A 21,998-nucleotide genomic window follows, 5' to 3' on the forward strand; every position below is an offset into this window, starting at 1 on the left:
TAGAGTGGAGTGAGTGAATAATGACTACAGTGAGAAAGTTGTGACACAGGATTGTAAAGCACAAGTGTAAGCCATTCTTTTCATTAGTTGTCAGTATTTGCCGAGCGCTGACCTAAGCAGCCGCGGCCCCGCACACTTCCCACCGTTACAATCACGGAGCCAGAAAGTGTCTTTCCCGCCGATGTGAGAGAGCCTTCACGAGCCCCGGAAATCTTATCGCTGTTAACAACACGGTCCATGCGCTCTGCGGAGGGAGCGCCTCTATTAAAGGAGAGTATTGTGTTTTCTTCAAGTCAATAAAAACACGGCCCATGAGACAAAACTCACCGCGAAGGAAGAGCCGGGGTTATTATGGGATGGAGTCGGAGCGAGGAGAGAAGGTCCACTGTCTGAGTGCCACACAAGAAACTACTGTCAGCGTCACTTAGCAACCACCTCCCGCCACCGAGGGGGGGCCGGAGGGGAGGGGGGGGGGGGGCAATATCCAACTGTGATGAAAGACTAATTACCTCGGCGCAAGATGTCACTTTTGTGGGAGAAGCTGATAATAGTGTACTGTACGTTTGGGGCTCCAGTCCCTCACAAACTATATACGGGCCCCGTCCCGGAGCATGGAGGGCATTTGGAGTTTGACAAAGAAGGGGATTTAAGTTCAGACAGTCGAAATTATTTTTATTTATATATTTATTCTGTTAAAAAGAACAGGATTTGACCATTGACTGACCCGGTTAGCATGATCTTAAAACCTTTTTTTGTTTGTTTCAAGATCACTTGCATTTGTCTGTTGTGGCAGAACATGCTCAATAGGGGAAATCTGTTTCAAAATGCCTTCAATAAAAGGCATCAGTTTTTTTGTCCATATCAATAACTCTAACAACTCGATGTGCTGCACGGCGTGATGCAAATGGTCAAACCTGATACTGACTGGGTTTCTGACCCCCCCAATATAACAAAACTGAACGTTTCAGAGTGTCCTTTTATTGTAGACAGCCTGAGGCACCTGGAGCATGTGAGGTGGAGTCTCTAACAAAGGAAAAGTGCTCACTAAAACAGAAAGGGGAAGACTATTTGGGAGAAATGGATATTGTGTTTAAAAACAAAAAGTTTTTTGTCTTCACCCCAAGAAAAATGAGAGCAAAAACAAAAAAAAGTGTGCTTTTACATTGATGTTGAGTGTGTATTAAAATATCTACCGTATCCCTGGCCCTAAATCTAATTTGTGTCATGAAATCTCACGTTTTAACATTGTCTAGCACATATCATGGCCAGAATCTGAGCCGTGAGTGCTTTGCTGCCTGTATATTATATATATATATATATTTTTTTAACTGTAAACCGTTTGGTGAAGCACTTTGGTCAACAACTGTTGTTTTTAAATGTGCAGTCGATTTTGAGCAGCTATCTATAGCAGTAAACCTAGATCTTGAGCAGTTTCATTTTCAGTGGTGCAATCTTACAAATGAAGAGAAAACTGCAGGTGGAAATGAGCACACGTGCTACAACCGGGTACAATGCATCTCTCCTTTTCGAGGTTAATGTATACTGTACACTGTCCCTGTTCAAATAAATAAATAAACTAAAAAAACAAAACAAAAAAACCCAGTAAGATATGAATGGAATCGGTCAAATGACACGTGACCGACAACTGGAGGACGACATTTTGCCTGTGTGTCATATGACAATTGTCAATCGTGTTGATTGGTTTGCATCATGGAGAGAAGGAAATCATCGCGCCTCAAAGCTGCTCAACCTGCACTCCTTTCACGCAACAACAACAACAACAACCATGTTCTTAGGCAACTTCATTTATAACACGCATTTTGTACACAAGGCAACTCAATGCGCCTTACTGCACACTCTTGTTTAGCGGTAACGTAAATAATCACTCAGCGTCTCACCAAGAACACGGGCAATGACGTCCACCCTCCACAAAGGTGCGCTCCAGAGACGAATGCCACATTTTTGGACCGATTTACCGCAAACCTTTTGTTTCTTTGAAGGAAAAAAAAATGCAAAACAAGTTGTTAAATATGACAAAAAATAGATTTTGCTAAATTGCAAGCAAGACTTAAAAAACAAAATAACTAAATCAGGACCAAAATTGGGGCCAAAATGGAAATAAATTTGGAAACTTGTTTTCGCAGGTTCCTTGTACTATTTACTTTCTAACATCGTTAGCCACATAGCATAACTGCCTACCTCATTTATCCAGTTTTTTAGGCAACACATTGGAGTTCTACTATTGCCATTGTTACAATACAAAAACAAATTAGGCAATTATGCTATGGGGCTAACAATATGTAACTTGCACTATCATGATATGAACATTTTATTGTAATGATTCGGGGGTTTTGCTCCGGCCCACTCCTTTTGAGCAGAACGTTTACTGCTCGAACAAATAAACGAAACCAAACTAAACTAAACTTGTGACTAAAAGGCACATTGAGTTGCCTTGTGTACGAAATGCGCAGTATAAATAAAGTTGCCTTGCCTTGCCTAAAACATTTTACCACATTTACCCATTTTTAATGTCACCATGGGTTCTTGTTATAGGCTTCATTAAAAATGTGTACAAAATAGATTTTCCTTTTCCATAATTTTCTGAACATGTAGAATTTTACCTTTAGAAAAGCAACGCCTTTATTTAATATCCAGACTGCTACAAGGAATAAGTCGTTGAGGCCTGACCATGTCCTGTATTTGCCGCGGGCGCAGTATTTGTCAGTATAGGAGGGGTCGTACTTGGTGCCACCAGCTCACGCGGTCAGCCTCATTGTGCGCGATGCCAAACGGGAAACATGTCCAAATCTCGCCATCTGCTTTCCCTGCCTCCTATCGGCGCCCGCAACATGTCGGGGCGGTTAAAATTAACTCGCTGACACTATTTGGCAGGAAAAAGGCAATGAGCGCCTCATAACTGTAACCGTTTCAGGCACTTCCCTTCACCCCCACGAGCTCCCGGACGCACTGGACGGCGTTTGTGAAATAAGCTGTGGAGACACTGAGACGACACCATCGGACAGACGTCATGATTTTTATTGGAACATCACCATAGAAAAATGAAACTTTCACAGCAGGCGACTCGAGCAGAAGATTACGACCAACTGTTTAATATGGATTCTGTAAAGTGAACGTTACCCTTGTCAGTCATTTGAGCGCCCGTAACAAAAACTTATTGTCACAACTTCAGTTCAGTTTCTTCTTGGATCATTTTGCCGACTGGGGACGAGGGAAAACCAGGACTAAACCAAGATTCATCCAGGACTAAACCAAGCAAGACTGAACTGTAGGTTTAAAGCACGGCTGATAATTGACTATGCATAACTTCAAATCTTAACGCCGCCTAAAAAGTGACTTCCTGTTTCAAACACACCAAAATAAAAGCACACAGCTCGTCTCATTGATTAGTTCAGCAGGTACTTACAGCATTACAAAAATATAATTAAATACACACATTTTAAGTGTTTTGTCTGTTAATAGTTAGGCAGAAAGAAAATTTAACTGCTGAACTCATGAATAAGATGGTGCTTTTATTTTGGTGTGCTGGATTGAAAGAGGAAGTCCCTTCTTGGGCGGCGGCGTTATGCTTTGAAGAGTCAATTACTGACCTGAAAACAAGAGCAGCACTTCTAGACATGCCCAGACCCAAATGTCCAGCTGTCCTAATTTGTCAAAACTATTTTCCATTTCTCTTTAAAGGGGGCTAGATGCAAGTTGGCCATTTAATACTCACTACTGCCCCCTCAGGTCATACGTGTAACTTCACCTTCTATATTAAGCTTGTGCATGACGGCACTTCGGACCCAAAGTAACAACTTTTTGAGTGACAGTGCAGGATTTTAGAGGCAGTTGAGGTGAACAGGTCTGGGCTCATTCTACACATTAGGACATACATCATTTTAACATTTTTAAACTCTGTTTAGTCCCTTTAAGATTAAATAACAATGGATTACTCTTGTATTGCGCTTTACCAGTCTGTGCCATCCACCAACCACTCACTTACTACATTCATTCTGGCCAATTGTTTTAGTGGTAGAAAAAGCCTCCACAGACACAGGAAGAACATACAAACTCCTCAGAAAGGTCCCTCCACCTGGGCATCGAACCTGGGACCTGCTAGCTGTGAAGCACGAGTGCTAACCATTGTGCCTCCCATAAAGGGGTATTACAATTTCTGCATGTATTCGGTAATTCGGCTCCCCTTTGCTGCACTTCTGTTTCAGTAAAGAAAGGAAAATAAAAATAGTGCGGCTCGTGTAGCTGTAGTAAAGCTTTGACAAAAGGTTTTACTCAGCAATGAGAGGATTAAGCTTGGCAAGAGATCAACATTGAAAAAAAATGACATCTTGTCTAATTTGGGGAGATTTGGACTGTCAATGGAACAAGCATTGTAGCTTAAAATAAAATAACTTCAACACATAGAATAACACAAACACTTGAAATGAGACAAAAAGTCAGAAGAAAATCATTTGAAGTCCATTGGTGATAGGATGTAATTTTTGTCTAAAATAAGATAGCATGTTTTCCAGTGAAGCTGTGAGGAAAGCACCTATTGAAAACGTAGGACCTCAGGATGAGCTTTTTGGGAGTTGCCGCCTGTGCTGCTAAGAGTAGCCACTGGAGAAGATCCGAAGATCACTCAAAGATGCGCAAGAAGCTTGAAACACAGATCCAGGTGTGTTTTTGATGAGAGAACAACATTGTGTCACAGTAAAAAAATCAAAACGGTCAATTTAAACGGCCTGTCTATTGCTGTTAAAAATTGGTAATAACCATTCCAAGTCCCTCCAGGTCAAGATTAAGGCAAATATTATCTTAAATCAACTTAAATTGGACTAAACCGTGTCCAAACCATTCATTTCTAAAGCATAAATGATATGATCTCTCAATATAAAATGAATAAAGTCTTAAGAAGCCCAAAAAGCAGAGTTTTGAGGACGACTGCCCAAGGGGTTTGGAGGAGCGCACATCTGCTGGGCACTTTATTTGCCTCAGTGATGGGAGTTCAAGTTCATCCTGGCACAAACAAGTTGCTAAAAGTGACTCCCCTGCACTTCACCCCTTTTCACACTTCCACAAAAAATATATAGATTTTTCTCTCAATATCAAATTACGAGACTTGGCGGACACTGAGGCAGCGCTATGGAGAGGTCTAAACACAAACGACAAAATCTATGGTTATATTTATGAACATTATTATTCCGTTTTCTGGTTGTAGATATAGATTAACACAGGCTAGCAAAGCTGTATTGTAAACAGGGCAATGTGGGGACAGAACATAATATCCAGTCCCACTTTTTACTCACAAACCTTTAGTTTAGACACATTCACCCGTTGCACTTTACTTAACATCCATATAAAACCAAAAGAAAGGGCTGGGAATGGCATGTTAACAAGGTTTAAAAGGGGATAATGGGCTAAAAGGGTCACGCTGCCATGTTTCTTAATAACTGACGTTGTCTTTGGGTTGAGATTAGCCAAATTATCATGAATAATTTGTGTGTCCTGGTTGGATTTCCATTTACTACAACAAAGGCTGATTATGGATGTATTTTACGGCACAGTAGCACAGCAGTTAGTGCTTGTGCTTCACAGCTAGAAGGTCTGGGTTCGATTCCCACCAGGGATGGGGCCTAAAACTAACATTAGCTTAAGGCTACATGCTAACAGCTAGCTTTGAGCGCAGAGATGCACTTTTTTTTTTTACCATTTTGACGGGGACACTGGACAAAATGTTCTCAGTTCAGGTGGAGGTGAAGGGGCTAGAGGATAATCAGCTGTCTCAAAACATCCATAAGGACCCGAATTTGACTCGACTTTATTTGTGTGCGTTAGATATGCCTATACATCACACATAGGTACAGCGGCCATTTTGAATACTGAAGTAGCATTATACAGTACAACGACATGCAACAATAGCTCTACTCAGGATGAAAATGAAAGACAACTGATTAACAGTGGCATTTTTATGTACTCGTAATCATTGCTCAAGAAGAAAACAGTTAAAACATGGCCCCAGAGACAAACGTTTATGTGAAGAAACCAGCAAATGTGGCACAGACGTAGCAGTCGAGCTACAGCAGGATTCACTTAAGATCTGCTTCACTCCTTAGACTACATTAGCACATCAAAGAGGAAATAGAAAACCTTTCTCTGTGATTTTTACAGTTTGGCATGTCAACAGAGTCTGTGTTTAAGCTGCTCAAGCCGTTACCATGCTACCCGTTAGCAACTGTCGACCAATGGCTTCAACACGATAAACACATGTGTGGCTCACATCTATGAACACTGAGGAAATATTACAGTAACAGCTCAGCTCTGACCTCTGTCACATGTTGTATCCAAGGCTAGATGTTTGGAGTGTGGTTCAGGGCTTTCTCTTGGAGGTCAGAGCTGAGCTGTTGAAGCTAAATGCTAACTGGTAGCATGATAACGTTTTGAGCAGATAAACACTCACTGGTTTCTTCACATAAAAGGCCGTATTTTAACTGTTATCTTCTTGAGCAATGAGTAAATAAAAGTGCCACTGTCAATCAATTGTCTTTCATTTTCATCCTGAGTAGAGATATTGTTACATGTTGTAGTACTGCATAATTCTTCTTCGGTATTCAAAATGGCCGCCATAACAACAAAAGTCACATGACTGAAAAGCATGTATATTCTTCCAGAAAACAACTAAAAAGAGTGAAAAATACTGATTCCCATAACAGACGTCCTTCCTCTTGCTCGGCCACGCCCCAAAGTATGACAGTTGAGAACCACTGACATCCCACACAGACAAAGAGAATCCTTATTGTTTCAGTGGTCGTAATCTTATGGCTGATCGCAGTTCCACAGCAGTAGCCTATAAAATGTAACAAAAACAGTCCAGTCTGCAGTGGTACAGAATGGGGGATTAGGGAGTTTTGTGATTTACATGAAACGCTGAAGCTGGGACAGTCTGCTCCCAATTAACTTCAGCAGAACCGCATCATGATTTGTTTCTTAATTATGTCCAACATTTCTGCGGCGAGAAACTACAGAGGAGATGAGTCGGGAAGCGTAGAGGGTACTTGTCCAACATGAGGCGGCAAACGGGACCGGATTAACAAAATAGTGACCATTATAAAGTTTTCCTGTGACATTCTTGCAAGTGCCAGGGGAAAGACTTGCATGGGAGTCTGGGAGGCTGGCAGGGCGATGTTCCCGCACCGTCTGAAGCGCCGTTTACTTTGTTCTCACATCTTCTCATTTGAAAAAAAAACTGTCAGCGTGAACTATCTATAGCGGACATATCATGCAAAATCGGCTTTTATCCAAGTTGTATCGTTCCCTAGAGTGGTGTTTCACTCCAGTCACACAATTTTGAGTCATCCTTTTTTCACTTTGTTTGGTTCTTCTTCTACAACGGAAAACTTTTGAGCAAAAAAAAAAAAAAAAGTTGTACGATTTCAGCCAAAACCGAATATGTTTTGAACTATCATTGTTGTATTTTCGACAAGCTTAAAACCCCCTGCCTTAACTGAGCACATTTTCTCCAGTTTTACCCAAATCTAAAAGCTTCTCGACTGGAGCTCACACCATATGTGCCAGTGAATCGCCTCATTTGAAAGCTAAGACCTACAAAAATCCTTGTTGTTTTTGTTATCACGTTTTAGTCATTTTTGTCACACCTCTGGCACATTTTTATCACGTTCTTGTTGCTTTTTTGTCAATTATTTAGTCAGATTATTTTGTCACGTTGCTGTTTTTTGATACATTTTTTGCCGCATCACTTTGCGCCATTATCAAAAATGAAAGCTCGTATGATCGACTTCACAAGAAAATTAAGACCAACACAGAGCTTGCGGATGCGTCTTAAGTGTCTTGTCCATACAGAGTAATTTTAAAGTAAAACATGCAAAGAAACCAATGTGGAAGTGGCAAAAAAACAAGCATTTAACCCCTGATTATGCATGATATGTCCACTTTAAAGTCTTCATCATAATATATCTTCATAGGCTGTGTAAAACATGATAAATAGCAAACTCCTCATTCTAAAGTGCATGAAGAGCAAAAGACTGGTTGAAATGTTCCTGTGTCCAAAAACTGAATACTTGCTACAAAAAAAAAAAAAAAATGCAAGCAGAGAAGCAGGGCTGTCTGATGCAAAACTACGAAGCCAAATCTAAGTTTGGTTTTGGTCTTGGTGTAGTCCACGTCCTTGAGCGCTGTCCCATTCCAGTTAACTGTCACAGGTCTGTGTTTGCGGATGTAAATGGAGCGTGTTTGTTTTAAATGAGGTCCATGAGAATCTCGTCCTCCATCACACTGGAGACCTGCGGCATCCCGGGCTGAGGCACCGCCCCCCTCTGCCCCGACATCATCATCTGACCTGGGGACGGAACACAGAGAGAGAAGGGGCTGTTAGGAGGGACTTACGTAATGTTAAGATTTATACATAGACATAGTAAAGATAGACGGTTATTCGTCTCTCCCCCACATTTAGAGCATTGACCACGTGTCGAGACTCCATGATGGCAGATCGAACAGAGGACGGGCACGAGCGCGTCCGGCTCCGCATTTTACAGTGTAGTAGCTACGATTGTCTCTTTGAACCATCGCACGGTGGAGACGAGAGCAGCCCCACGATTTTACAATCCCTACTGTGACATCTAATTATCTTTCACGACAAAGCAAAATGTGAGATGAACACTTGGCATAGATACAGACGGCATCTCGTTATAGAAGGGGGCGCGGCTTCGCCAAGGGGGAAAAGAGAATCTTTTGGGAAACACAATTTTTCACTCTTTTTAGCCATTTTCGGGCAAAATATGAACGTATCTATCACATACAAAAAAAGACATGTCTAAATCGGGTCCATATGGATGTTTTCAACGGCAGATTGTTCAATAGAAGTGAAAAAAAACACAGTCGTAGCTAGCTAGCGTTAGCATTAGCACCATGCTAATATGAAGCACCATGTTAGCATTCTCTGTTATTTATGTAAATATGGGCTGTTGAACCACTTTTCTCCTCTCCATGTCTTTGTATCTTTATTTAGTAGAAAACTATATTTATAATTCAGCATTTGTTAAAGTAGTTTTGGAATAATTAGAGAAAGTTTACATTTTTCTCCCAATTGTTTTCCCCCTTGACTGTTTTGAAAAATGACCACATGGGCGATTCCAGAGATGCCGTCGTCTGTTTCTATTAGACCTGTCAATCAAGGCCCTCAGAATGCACGCAGAAACCAACATGCGTAAAAATATGACAATCCCTTCAAGGTCGTCCCACGAAGAAACTATCTTTAGAAACAATAATATTCTTAAGAGCCAGACTTTTAAGATGTGTTGTCAGATGTAAAGTCCTCATAGGATTCCATATTATAGCGCACTTTCCGGAGTCGCTCCTCATCACTAGGGGGCACTATCACAACGACCAAAAAGAGAGCGCAATCATTGGTGTTACGGTTTCAATTTTTAAAACACTAAATAAGGTGAAAGTGACGTGAATAGAGGGAATACGATGTCACAGCACGTCAGGATCGTTGAGGGTTTATTTTTTAAATGAAAATGATGCATGTGCATAAACTCTAGAGCAGGACTTCCACACCAAAATGGTGACGTAAAACTTTGAAATTTGTGATTCAATAATAACTTGCACATAATAACTCACTGCAATGTGAGATCTTCCAGCTCCACATTGAGGGGCAGCGCTCAGTGCTGTTTGCAATAAACCACACCTCAGTAGACGTCTCACTTTTTTTACTAAGCAACACCCTCTCGCCTGTTACTCATAGTCATACTCATGCAACAGCTGTGCACAGGTAAAAGGACTGCCGCGTTTGGAGGAATTTATTTAAATCAAACTCTTTTTTTTGTTAATCAAAGGGACTAGATTCCAATTGGTCATTTTATGCTCACCACTGCCACCTCAGGTCTTATGTGTAACTGCACCTTCTATATTAAGCTCACGCATGACGGCACATCAGACCCGAATTAACACCTTTTTGAGTGACAGTGCAGGATTTTAGAGGCAGTTGTGGTGAACAGGTCTGAGCTCATTTTAGAGGAAGAATATAGTTATCTATCTTGCGCCTTTCACAGACAGTCATAAAGCGCTTTACAATTCTACACGTTGGACGTAGGACGTTGCTCGAACATGTAGGGGGAGGAAAATGCTTAATTCTAACAAACTCCGTATAGTCCCTTTAACTAACAATTGCACACTAATAATTAGAAAAGTATACAAATCTGTCTGATGTATTTCAAGAAAGTCAGAGGATCCAGATCTTAGAAGAAATAAATGGAAACAAGTCTCCACTACAAAATTATAGCAGAAGAGGTTACTTTACATTGGGTTCTTTACGAAACATAAATATTCAACCTCAAAACACTTAGCCCAAACTTTTTTAAGCATCTCAAAGTTTGTGAAAGTTTACACGAGAACCTTCAACTCGTCATTTAAGCCTTGAAAACAACTGTATTCTGTTTCGTGAGAGCGCTGTAAAAAGAGTCTTTCCGGCACCACTAACGATTTGCAAATGGTTGAAAAGTCTGCAAAGCCTGTTAAATTTTCCCTACAGTGGTTCAAACTTTCAGCGCTTGATGCAACACTTACACAGCCGCAAAAAAGGCGACGTCCGACTTAATTGTGTTTGAGTTTGAAAGTGGGTTCACGGCGAGTTCTCTCTCATTCCGACAGATCTTAGAACGCTATCTTCGGAGTCGTATTTTTGGGCTGTTCCCGTTTCATCCTCGGTTTGGCGGGGTAAGGGGGTTCACTGACCTCCTAACGGCTGCCTCCATTGGCCCTGCATCTGAGCGCCCCCTCCTGGCGTGGGGTGGACCAGCTGCTGCCCCATTCCCTGGTGGGACATCATTCCGGCCATGTGCGACATACCGCCCTGCTGCAGAGACAGAGGTAAAACAAGTCAAAGCTAATGCTCTTAAGCCACGTACACAACATATCTCAATCAATCAATCAATCAATCAATCAATCAATCAAATTTTATTTATAAAGCTTTTCACACCGGAAAACACTACGCCTGGCACACCCTCCCATATATATTATATATTAGGATTAAATAAATAGATGTCAGTAAAAAGCTAAGCTAAAAAGGTGGTTCTTGAGCCTGCTCTTAAAAACATGAACGTTCTCTGCAGCCCTGAGCTCCTCCTCAGGTCGTTCCAGAGGCGAGGGCGTAATATTGGAAAGACGCCTCGCCATGAGTCTTTTTGTTGACTTTAGGAAAAACTAGGAGACCCCTGCCGGAGGAGCGAAGGGGCCGTGAAGGTTCATAAGGTAAAAGCAGTTCTGAGAGATAAGAAGGACCAAGACCATTAAGACATTTAAAAAACATTAAAAGAACTTTAAAGTTGATCCTGAAACACACGGGGAGCCAATGCAGCGATTCTAAACCGGTGTAATGTGGTCCCGCCTCCTGGTCTTCATCAGGACACGAGCTGCTGAATTTTGTAAAAGTTGTAAACCTGAGATCCTCTTTTTGGGAAGACCAGAAAGCAGGGCATTACAGTAGTCGATACGACTGGTGATAAAAGCATGCATTAGCGTCTCCGTGTTGGCCCGAGAGAGAATGGGGCGGACTCTGGCAATGTTCTTCAGATGGTAAAAATCTATCTTTGTGATATTCTTAATGTGTGGAATAAAAGTCAGCTCAGAGTCAAAGATCACACCCAGGTTTTTCACCTGTGAGGAAGGATTAATAGACAGTCACTGTAGTTTGGGTAAACGTTTCTCTCCCTCAGTGATTAACATTTCAGTTTTGTCTTGCTTAAGCTGGAGAAAGTTTTCTGCCAGCCAGACTTTGATATCTAAAATGCAGTCTTATCTATGCATATTTAATGTCTGAAGATGTGTAAACATTCAATCAGAGGAATGAGGAAAAACTTAAATATTTACACAATGGGCAACTTTTGAGCAAAATATTGTGAAGAATTTCAGCCAAGGCCTCAGTCTAATCTGGGCCTACTCAATAAGTGGCCCGCGGGTGGCCTGTTCCTTTAAGGGCTTGAACAGCTACTTCAAGGTAAGGAACACCTGTTCAGTTGTGGATGTTTGTAAAGCAGACGATGAAGCTGATGGTGTGTGAGTTTTGGAAAACTGCCCTGCACCAGCTAGCATTCAACAGGTCAACACGCTAAGCCTCGCTATCTGGGCTCTAACTTAGCTAAAAAACATCTGTATCATGAATCTGACAGATGCATTTCTGCTTGCTTTCTTCCCTGACTTCATTCAATACGTCTTTGTGAAAAATGTACGAGTGCAGAGATGCTCTTTGTGAAGTTAACAGGTAAAAGAGAGAGGCTGAATATGAATCAGCGCACCATCTCCGCCATCTTCATTCACTTCTTTCATAAAGCACGAGGTGTGGACAGAACAGCAGCTCAGGTGCTTGGTCAGCGCATGTCCCTTCAGCTGAGAGGAGCAGTGGCTGAGCAGGAGTTGGTCATGTTGTTTGAGACGTCCTGGTCTTGGTTCAGTTGGTCCTCACCTGTAACATTCTCATTCTGTTTCAAGCCTTTGGTCTGGTTTATGTGATTTAGTCCTGCCTTAGCCCTGATATCGCATGTTTTGCCCTGGCTTTAATCCTGGTTTAGTTCTGAGTTGTCCTAGTTTATTATTAGGCTCTTCATTATTCTGTATTAATCTGTTATTGCAATGTTTTTTAAAGCTTTATAATGCTGGAATATAATACAACTTCTATGTTTAGGTCCTATTCTATTCAAGCATAGATGATAATGAAATTCCCATTTATTTATCCCAACAATATGAATACGTTGCTGGTGGTGGTAGGCTCACTAACTGTAATTGAAGAGCCCTGGTCAAATTTGTTGAAGACCATAATTTTTGTATTTTTTTGATAAATTTATGAAAAAAAAAATGTTGAGCAACGTCATTATTTTCCAAGAAATTAAGATTGAATGCCACTCTGAATCCAATTTAATACTTAATAATGACATTTAAGGCCCTCATTTTGGCACATTTCATTTAATTGGCTCGACTCTTCCAGCACGGTTCGCTCGTTTATACAGATTTGTTGAGCTATGAAATTGTAGGGAATTATACATGGTTTAAATTATTACTTATCATTGATAATGGTTATAAATGGGGGAAGAAATATTGGCCGTTCAAAAATGGGAACAGTGAGTGCTCCAGTGGGTGAAAGTGTACTGTATTTCCATGAACCGGTGCTGTTCGGGATCTGGTAGATTGTGTTAATTAAACAAACGAGGACACAGTCAAAGCTACAGAAACGCGTCTGAATGTCCCGGTAACCCAAAAAGGGGTTTATTTTTTTTGGAGTGTCTCGGATCTTGTTCCATTTAGAACGAAAATCAGTTTTCTAACAGGCTTATAATGTTAAATCCCTTGTCGTTACACAAGTTAAAAATGTTCTTTTCCATTTTTGGTTTATTAATTGAATCCATTCCTGGCGTTGATGCAGACAAGCGCTCTGTAACACACTCTCAGATGGTTGATTTCTTGTCAGTGACAAAAATTTAATGTTTCAACGATCTTCTATTGCGTCGCAAGCCTGCGTTCTCATGTGTCGCTTGGTTTGATTTTCGCTTTGTTGCGCAAATAGGAAATGGTCTGAAAGGAAGCAACAGCGGAAGGTCATAATAACTCAAAGTGAGGCTTAAAGCAAGCAAGTCTTGTGACGATTAAGTAATAATAATAATGCATCAAACATATATAGCGCTTTTTTGGACACTCAAAGACCCTTGACAGTAGCAGACAAAGAAAAGAGACAGTTTTGAGAAAAAGCCAGTTTGAAAAGGTGGGTTTTGAGTACTGATTTCAAGTTCGGGAGTGAGTCTGTGTTTCTGATGGGCTGTGGGAGTGCGTTTCAGAGGGTGGGGGCGGCGATGGGAGTGAGGCGGTTGGAGGCGGCTGAGCGGAGGCGGCGGGTCTGTTGGTGTTGTTGCAGGAGCTCTGTAAAGTAGGGCGGGGCCAGGTTATGGAGAGACTTGTAGGTGAGGAGGAGGAGCTTGTATTGAATGTAATATTGAACAGGGAGCCAGTGGAGCTGTTGGAGGACGGGGGTGATGTGTTCTCTGGACCGGGTGTGGGTGAGGAGGCGGGCAGCAGAGTTCTGGATGTATCGCAGTTATTGGAGATGAGTGGTGAGACTTAGAGACTGGGTAAGGAAGGGGCGGAGGCGGGCAATGTTGCAGAGAGGGTGGAGTCCAATATGATGCCAAGGTTGCGTACAGAGGGGGTGACATCGTGACGGTCGAAGTGACTTTTAATCATTTGCTTTGCCTTACTAAGAACTGTTACATTGTTTGTTGTATTTTCTTTACTTCCGCTATTTATTTTGTTGTTTCATTTGGACCATCCAGGATGTTGTGATCAAGCACAGCGTGTGCATTTAGATAACTTCTTTCCCCCTTGATGCAGTGGCGTTCGCGTGAGGTGCTGTGTGCTGATGCTTTCTTTGCTGCGTGAACTTTAGGAGTCACAGCTCTGTCGAGTGAAATAAATATTCGTCGTTGGGTTTGTTCTGGGCTCTGTATTATCAGGGTTGTGTGGACTCAAAGCCTGCACTCACAGCAACAGACAGGTGCCTGTTTGCTCCTCCCACTGACCACAGCTGAGCGGAAGACACAGGGCGCACATGGTTCTGTTTTTTAGATGATACAACTAAACATGGCTACTTTCAGTCTTTAATTATTTCCCTGAATCTCTTTGATTTTGGTGTAATATTGCTTTAATGGCAACTTTTGGAAAGATGGCTTTCGAAATCAGGCATTTTAGCCCCAACAAGCAAAAAAAATGCCTGTGAAATCCTGGAGGGATAGAAAAACCTGTTAATCCCATAGTGTTTTGCTCTACATGTGCTGCGGTGTTGAGTGACAGATTCAGGTGCTAAATGAATTCCTCAACACGCATTAACCCCTGTATCTCTCAGTGCAGATCTGAGCCGCGTTCTCACCGGCTGCTGCTGGCTGAGCAGGAGGCTGCGCAGCTGTGGATTGGCACCCGGGTTCGACAGGCGCAGGATCTGGCCCTGTGATTGGGCCTGACCTCCCTGAGTGGGCGGGGCTCCACTGACCGGGGGCTGCTGATTGGCCGGGCCCGTCGCTCGCATCGCCATCTGAGGAAAACACCAGGCACAGACAGTGAGGGTCACGCTTAAAGCTAGCGCAACGCCGCTGTTTGGTTTACCTTTGGATATATAGATAATAGATATTATTAATGTTACTTATTACACTGTTTCGCTTCATACAATGTACCTGAGGGTTTAATTGCAGTATTTCATGCATTTTATTATAGGTATAGAACAAACTAAAGAAACATGCTCAAAGAGTCGCAGTCCACCACCCGTGAAAATGTTATAAAGGAGTTGTGGAGGAGTCTTAAAAGAAAGAAAAAGTACTCTGAAGAAGTTGATATTGTTGGGAAAAACTTAAAAACTCGAGCTTTATTTTGGATAATCTGTCATCTAGGAGATTTGCATGTACACTTTCATGTTGAGTAAAAAAGAAACACACACTAGCAGCGTAATAGTGTCCGTTGTAATGATGAAAGATACTTATTTTTATGCTGCTCTGGCTATTGTAATCCTTTCAATGTCTTTCATAATTACACGTACTGTCAGAAACAGTGAAAGGTACTGAGTTGATTGCAACTTTTATGATTTCGAGTGGGTGACTCGTGTTGAATTTTGGAAATGGAGCTCAACAGTGCTGCCCTCTTCAAAAACCCGCTCTGGTTTCTCCTTCATTTCCCCCATAGGCTTTAATATTGAAATTTAATCATTTAAAGGCACAACGGAAGATAATGTGAGTCCTGGCCATAGCATGAATATTTTAAAGGGAGAAAAAGTCATATAACAAATAGTTGAAAATACAGCAAAAGGGTTTCATAAGTTTTCCGTTTCTAAAGTATCAGCTAATTAGGCTGAAACGTGGGGTTTATACAGGCAGAGGCAAGTCACATTTAATGCTTTTTAGTGCCACAATGCAACAAAATCGGTACATATTTAATTTCTTAAGAGTTTCATCAAACAGAGAAACATGTAAGTAAGTTTTAACAACAGGAAACATTTGAGGGGAAAAATGTGCACAATTTCATCCAAAACTGCTGTTGAATGGCTTTGGACCATCATTTTTGTATTATTGATGAATTTATGCAGAAAAAAAAATACTGATCTACATTTAATCTATAGTGAATTTTTAATGAAGTGGCGCACTGTTTTGGGGATTTAGCTGTTGAGTGCCAACAATCCAGACCATTTTTCATGATATTTGTAGCATCACAGCGTATTCTATGTTATAGCTATAGACACATGCTATGGCTCGTTTGAAAGGTGAGACTCTAAGGTCCCCGTAGGTGAAAACAGTTTAATTCTACGCGCCTCGGTTCCTGAGAAATCTAAGCTAAACAGAGGCTAGTTTTGATCCAAATCACTGATTCTTTCTCTAGAAACAGAGATATCGCGTGTTTTATGAAACACTCTTTCTGATTAACTCCGCTCTCAGACACTCTCACAGACACTAACGTTATGGGAAGAGGCAAATGCCTAAATATCTCAGTTTCAAGTCAATTTTCAAGGACAACATTGTTGACACGTTTTGAAACACTGTGTTATCGATCGCTTTCGCTAATTATCGCGTGTGCATTTAAACAGCCCGGTTCTCGGATTGAAGACTTTAACAGGATGTTTCTCAGCCGTCCTTGGACCGATTTTTACCATTTAAAAACTCAGAGAAATGTTTTGATCGTCATCTATTTCAGTTCTGTTCATCACAGAGCTCCCAAAATCACACATAAGGTGTATTCGAGTGTCTAGTTTCGTAAAAAAACAGCAAAAACTTTTTTTTTCGGTTTTTGGCACTCAATGTGTTAAGACCTTAATTTTGGCACATCTCACTTCATGACTTTTAATGCCCCACGGAAACCCTGATCCACATACGGTAGGATCAAACGCCACTTCTCCTTTTTATTACTACACGAAATACAGGAAGAAGACGAAATGACCGAAGTAAACAGGATTATTCGCATAAATGAGCTAAACACTATTCCAGATGTGTTATAACTTGGGAAAACAGTGACCCTTTTAAATGAACGGAACCAGAGCAGGTTTTGAAGCGCGTGGACACTGTTGAGCTTCATCTCTTCTGTGTCCCGTGTCGAACCTCACCATGTTGTTCTGCCTTTGCTGCTCCTCCATCAGAGCCACCTGACTCACACTGGGCATTCCCACCACCACAGACTGGAGCGTCCCGTGAGGAGGAGAGGAGGGAGGGGGGGGTGCAGAGGGGGAGCAGTGGAGGAGAGTTTTCAGTCAACATGCACATAACACCGGGCAGAGGAGCAGAAGAGGTGAGAGAAGTGTTAAAATCACAGGGACGGAGGGAGAACAGCGGAGCGGCCGTAGCAACCGCTGCCAAGGCTGCCATCTTGTGACAGTAGGAAGAGGCTAATCCAAGTAGAAACAGACATGAAGTACTAATATTACGACAATAACAGATGTTTAGCAGTCACTTGTACAGCTGCGTGTCGTAAAGGTTAAGGTGCAGGTACAGAAAAGTGGTTTAGCCGCTAATTATTTATCTTTACGTGCCAAGTTTGGTTTTCCCAGCTCAAATTAATGATACAAATCTACACAATCATTTTGTTTTATTGTTCTATCAAGATAATAAATGGTGTTGCATAGATGTACAGGTCAGTCTTTCCCAACCAAAAGGTTTTAATGGGACGTTCATTGTAGCTAGGAATTTACGGAGCCTGCCCCCATTTCTTATTAGCTTCAGCAGCTAGCTGCAATGCTACCACCATTTTGTTTTCTCTGGAGATCAGAGCAGCGGAAATTAAACCTTTGGAGACAGTCAGCTAGTGAAAAACATGGTAATCTGCGCAAGAAAATGGAGTTTGACCATTCAGAACAAGTTTTGTTTTGAGTATCTTGGACGTAAAAGGCAGAGGAGGTTCATGGGTTTCTCTGCGTGACGTTTACCGGAGTGTGTTATGAGTTTGAAAGAGGGATAGAAAACTGAATTTGCAAGAAAACATGCACAGATGAAACAAAACACTACTCCAGGTATACGTTTTAGTCAATTGTGTGTGATGTAGCCTCTTTAATAGTCCGGTGAGCTCTCCCAGTTGCACCTACAGTCACAACATGGCCGCCGGGACTGTGTTCGTGCCACTCTAGTGTTCCCGCCGTCTCCCTCTGGTTAAAATGAACAGCAGTGGTCTGACTCAGAGGTCAGAGGGGAAAGGTAAGGGTCACCTGTTGCTGGACGTTGCCGTGCGAGACGGAGATCCCTGGACCAGGAGCTCGGTTCATGAAGTTCGGGTTCTGAGGGACCTGTCCCGGCTGCATGGGGCCAACGGCTGCGCCCATCTGCTGCTGGGGCACAGACAGGGATAGTCAATAGTTTCAATAGAGAAAATGTGTAGATTGTGTTTTTGTAGAAAATGTGGACATGGTGTATGGTTAATATCACTGTAATGGCTGGACCTGCGCATGAAACAAAGACAGTCACAAATCTCAAAATCAAAATGACTGTCAGAAAGGTGTTCAAAAGTGGAGACAACATTCAAAATGATGTGCTTAATGTTGGTCAAATGAAAGGATTTTCAGCTATAAGATGAAAGTGGCAGCTTTGTAATCCAAATAATGATCAGGGAAAAAGGTTTGGAGATTTTCTGTTTGGAGATTTCATTCCAAAACTATGTCTTTCCCATTGAGTTGTATAGAAATTATGATCTATTAAAATCTAGGACAGTGTTTCTACACTGGTACAGTGTTGGGACCCACAATCACCCTGGGATAACAAGCCACGACCCAAATACAACTTACACTTGTAAAATGTTGTCTTTTCCTCAAAACATGTTGAATTGGCGTAAATAAAGCCAAAAAAGCTGAAAAAACCCAGATAATTGTCATTTTAACAGACTCAAAGGTTCTCCCACTGATCTAGGATGTCGTGGACACAACCTCTATTGCAGAGGTCACCAAACGGCGAACCTTGCCCCGGATCCGGACCCACTCACCAGCCCATCCGGACCCGAACCTTGGATCCGAACTTTGGACCTGACCCTGAATCCCCTCAGACGAGCGGCTGCGTGTGCACTCTCTCTCCCTCCCTCTGACTGCAGCAGAGCAGTAACTACAGCTCAGATGAACAGAAAGAGAAAGTTCTACATCTGAAACCGTTTCTAAAAGTGTAAAAAGCATCATACTTTTTACACTTTGAGAAACGGTTTCGGAATTACTGAAATGGCTCGCTAAAAAAAAAAAGGCGGGAAGAGTCACGTGATGAGCGCCGAGGGGTAGACGTACTTTTTTGCTCTCCGCACCGAATGTGTATAAAAGTTAATATTTTTGGCTCATATTGAATATTTAACACCCCAAACGCGTGTGTGATGTCGTTGGATGACTTTATTGTGCAGTCGGGATTAAGCAACAAGAAGGAAATGGGAAAACGAGGAGCCAAATCCAAAGCTAGCAATAGCTGCAGGCTAACACGCGGCGGCCCCAGCAGCCCCGGGCGTGAATCAGGCGAGGACGAGGATGAAGGCCTGCTAGCTAGCCACGGTGAAGAGGAAAGTGACTCAATTGTGCTTAAAGTAACTGCAAACATATCCAAAATGCTTGACGACAAACTGAAGCCCCTGAACGAGCTCTCTGGGAAGTTTGACAGTTTAATAGAGCGGATGGACACCGTGGAAAAGAGAGTCTCGGACCTGGAAGACGCAGCAGTGAGTGAGTCACGCATTAGCACACTCGAGGCGCAGCTCCAGAGAGCGCTGGAAAGACTGGACAGTTTTGAGAACCAAGGCAGAAGACGAAATGTGCGTATTTTTGGCTTGAGAGATGGATCTGAGGGGGCCTCGCCCGTGGATTTTCTCCAAAAGTGGATACCAGAGGTTCTTGGCTTGCAGCACAACATCGTTATCGACAGAGCCCACCGCAGCGGGCCGCAGACGAGGCTCGCGGGGACGCTGGGGCCACGAGCGGTCCTGGTCCGGCTGCATTACTACACCGACGCTCAAAAGATCCTCCGGGCGGCTAGGGCCAAAGGCACAGTGGCCACCGCGGCAGGTACAGTGTCATTCTATCAAGATTTCTCCGCGGCTGTGGCGAAGAAGAGACAAGAGTCAGCTGGTGCGCGCAGAGCTCTACGGGATGCAGGGATCAAGAACGCCTTCCTCTATCCCGCCACCGTGAAGATCTTCAACGCTGATGGAACCAGTCTCACCCTCAAGACCACGACGGAGGTGAATGACTTTGTGAAGAGGCTGTCAGGAGCCAAATAACGGGATCTGCAAAGACGTTGTTAATGTGAAGTAGGTTGAATGTTTGGGGCTGCTTATTATTTTTGTATGGTATAATAATGAGCCATTTGGGTAAATATTTAAAATAATTCGGTGCGGGGTTAAACCCGGACTCTCTTTTAGTTGTACTTAAAGTTAAAGTACACCTAGTGAGTTTTCGTGTGTGTTAAGTTCTTATTTTTTATTTTTGTTTTTTTTTATTTTTCATTCTCATTGACAATGAGAAGTTTACTGGAACCAGGCTCGTTGTTTAGTTTTTGCCTGGTTTCCGCTATATTTGAAGTTGTGTTCGTTGCTGCAGACTGGTCTATTTGTGTTAAGATATACTTTAAAGTGGGAATATGGGTGAAGTGTATTACATTTCTTGCAAATGACACTTAAGATAGTTACTTGGAATATAAAAGGGTCCAATAACGTGATTAAGAAAAAGTCCATCCTGAACTGTTTAAAGAAAGAGTCAGTCCATATCGCTTTTCTGCAGGAGACTCATCTAACTGACGAAGAGCATAAGAAATACCTTAGAGAGTGGGTGGGGCAAATATTTTATTCCTCTTATTCTACAAATAAGAGAGGGGTTATAACTCTAATACACAAAAACATCCCATTTACTGCTATCTCCTCCCATAAGGACAGAGAAGGGAGATATATACTAGTCAAAGGGGTTTTATATGGGGAAAACGTCCTTCTTGGAAATGTATATGCTCCAAACTTGCAAGATGAGGAATTCTACATAACGTTATTAACAGAACTGGTGAATATGGAGTGTGACAACGTGATATTAGCAGGGGACTTCAATTGTACGGTCTGCCCGAAGTCCGACAGGATGCCCCCACAATCAGTTCTGACCAAAAATTCAAAATTATTGTTGCAGATACTCGCTGACCTTGATCTGATTGATACTTGGCGCCTCCATAATCCACTGGTGAAACATTTTACTTTTCACTCAAATCCTCATCTCTCTGCATCCCGTATAGATTATATTTTTATGTCTAAACACATCTGTCAACTAATCACACAAGTGAACATAGGCATTATTAGTCTATAAGATCATGCACCGGTATCTCTCAGTATGCATCCATTACGGGCTACTGAGCGTTCTAGATCCTGGAGAATGAGCACATTGCTCCTCTTGGATGATAAATGTGTTGATATGTTAGTAGAGCAAACAACTGTATTTCTAGAAATCAATGATACCGAAGATATTGACCCAAGAATCCTATGGGATTGTTATAAGGCTTTTATGAGAGGAGTAATCATATCATACACAGCTTATAAGAAAAAAGAGAGACTTTCTCTACAATTAGATCTAGAAAATAAAATAAAAAAACTGGAGAAACATTATTACAGTACACAATTACCTGAGACATTAACTGAGCTCAAAGGGGCAAGAACAGCTTTAAACAACTTAACACAACGCAAAGCCGAAAAGGACGTAATGTTTGCCAAACAAAGACTTTTTGAAACGGCCAATAAACCCAACAGATTTTTGGCGAAAATTGCAAAAAACGCACCCACAACTACATATATAACAGCTATCAAGGACTGCAATGATGTAAGGCATATAGGAAATCAAGAAATTAACAAGAGTTTTAAAGAGTTCTACTCAAATTTGTACAGTTCTGAGATGGACATTCCAAAACTTGAGTCTGGCTTCTTTCTGAACGATCTGAAATTCCCCAAATTGTCTGAGGCTCAAACAAATTTCTTGGAGTCTCCTATTA

General features: G+C 41.9%; 1 protein-coding gene across 1 annotated transcript in view; it reads right to left on the reverse strand.

The window, feature by feature from the left end:
• Positions 1–8,112: 8,112 nt before the first annotated feature.
• med25 (mediator complex subunit 25) overlaps positions 8,113–21,998 on the reverse strand; it is a 51,898-nt gene continuing 38,012 nt past the window's right edge. The window contains exons 16-20 of the mRNA XM_079564653.1: positions 18,227–18,346; positions 17,135–17,206; positions 14,924–15,085; positions 10,750–10,870; positions 8,113–8,353 (exon numbers count right to left, since the gene is read on the reverse strand). Coding sequence (XP_079420779.1) covers positions 8,253–8,353; positions 10,750–10,870; positions 14,924–15,085; positions 17,135–17,206; positions 18,227–18,346 — 576 coding nt within the window. The 3' untranslated portion in view covers positions 8,113–8,252. The remainder of the gene's footprint in view (positions 8,354–10,749; positions 10,871–14,923; positions 15,086–17,134; positions 17,207–18,226; positions 18,347–21,998) is intronic.

The sequence above is a fragment of the Gobius niger genome (assembly GCF_951799975.1).
Source record: "Gobius niger genome assembly, chromosome: 10".
NCBI lineage: Eukaryota > Metazoa > Chordata > Actinopteri > Gobiiformes > Gobiidae > Gobius > Gobius niger.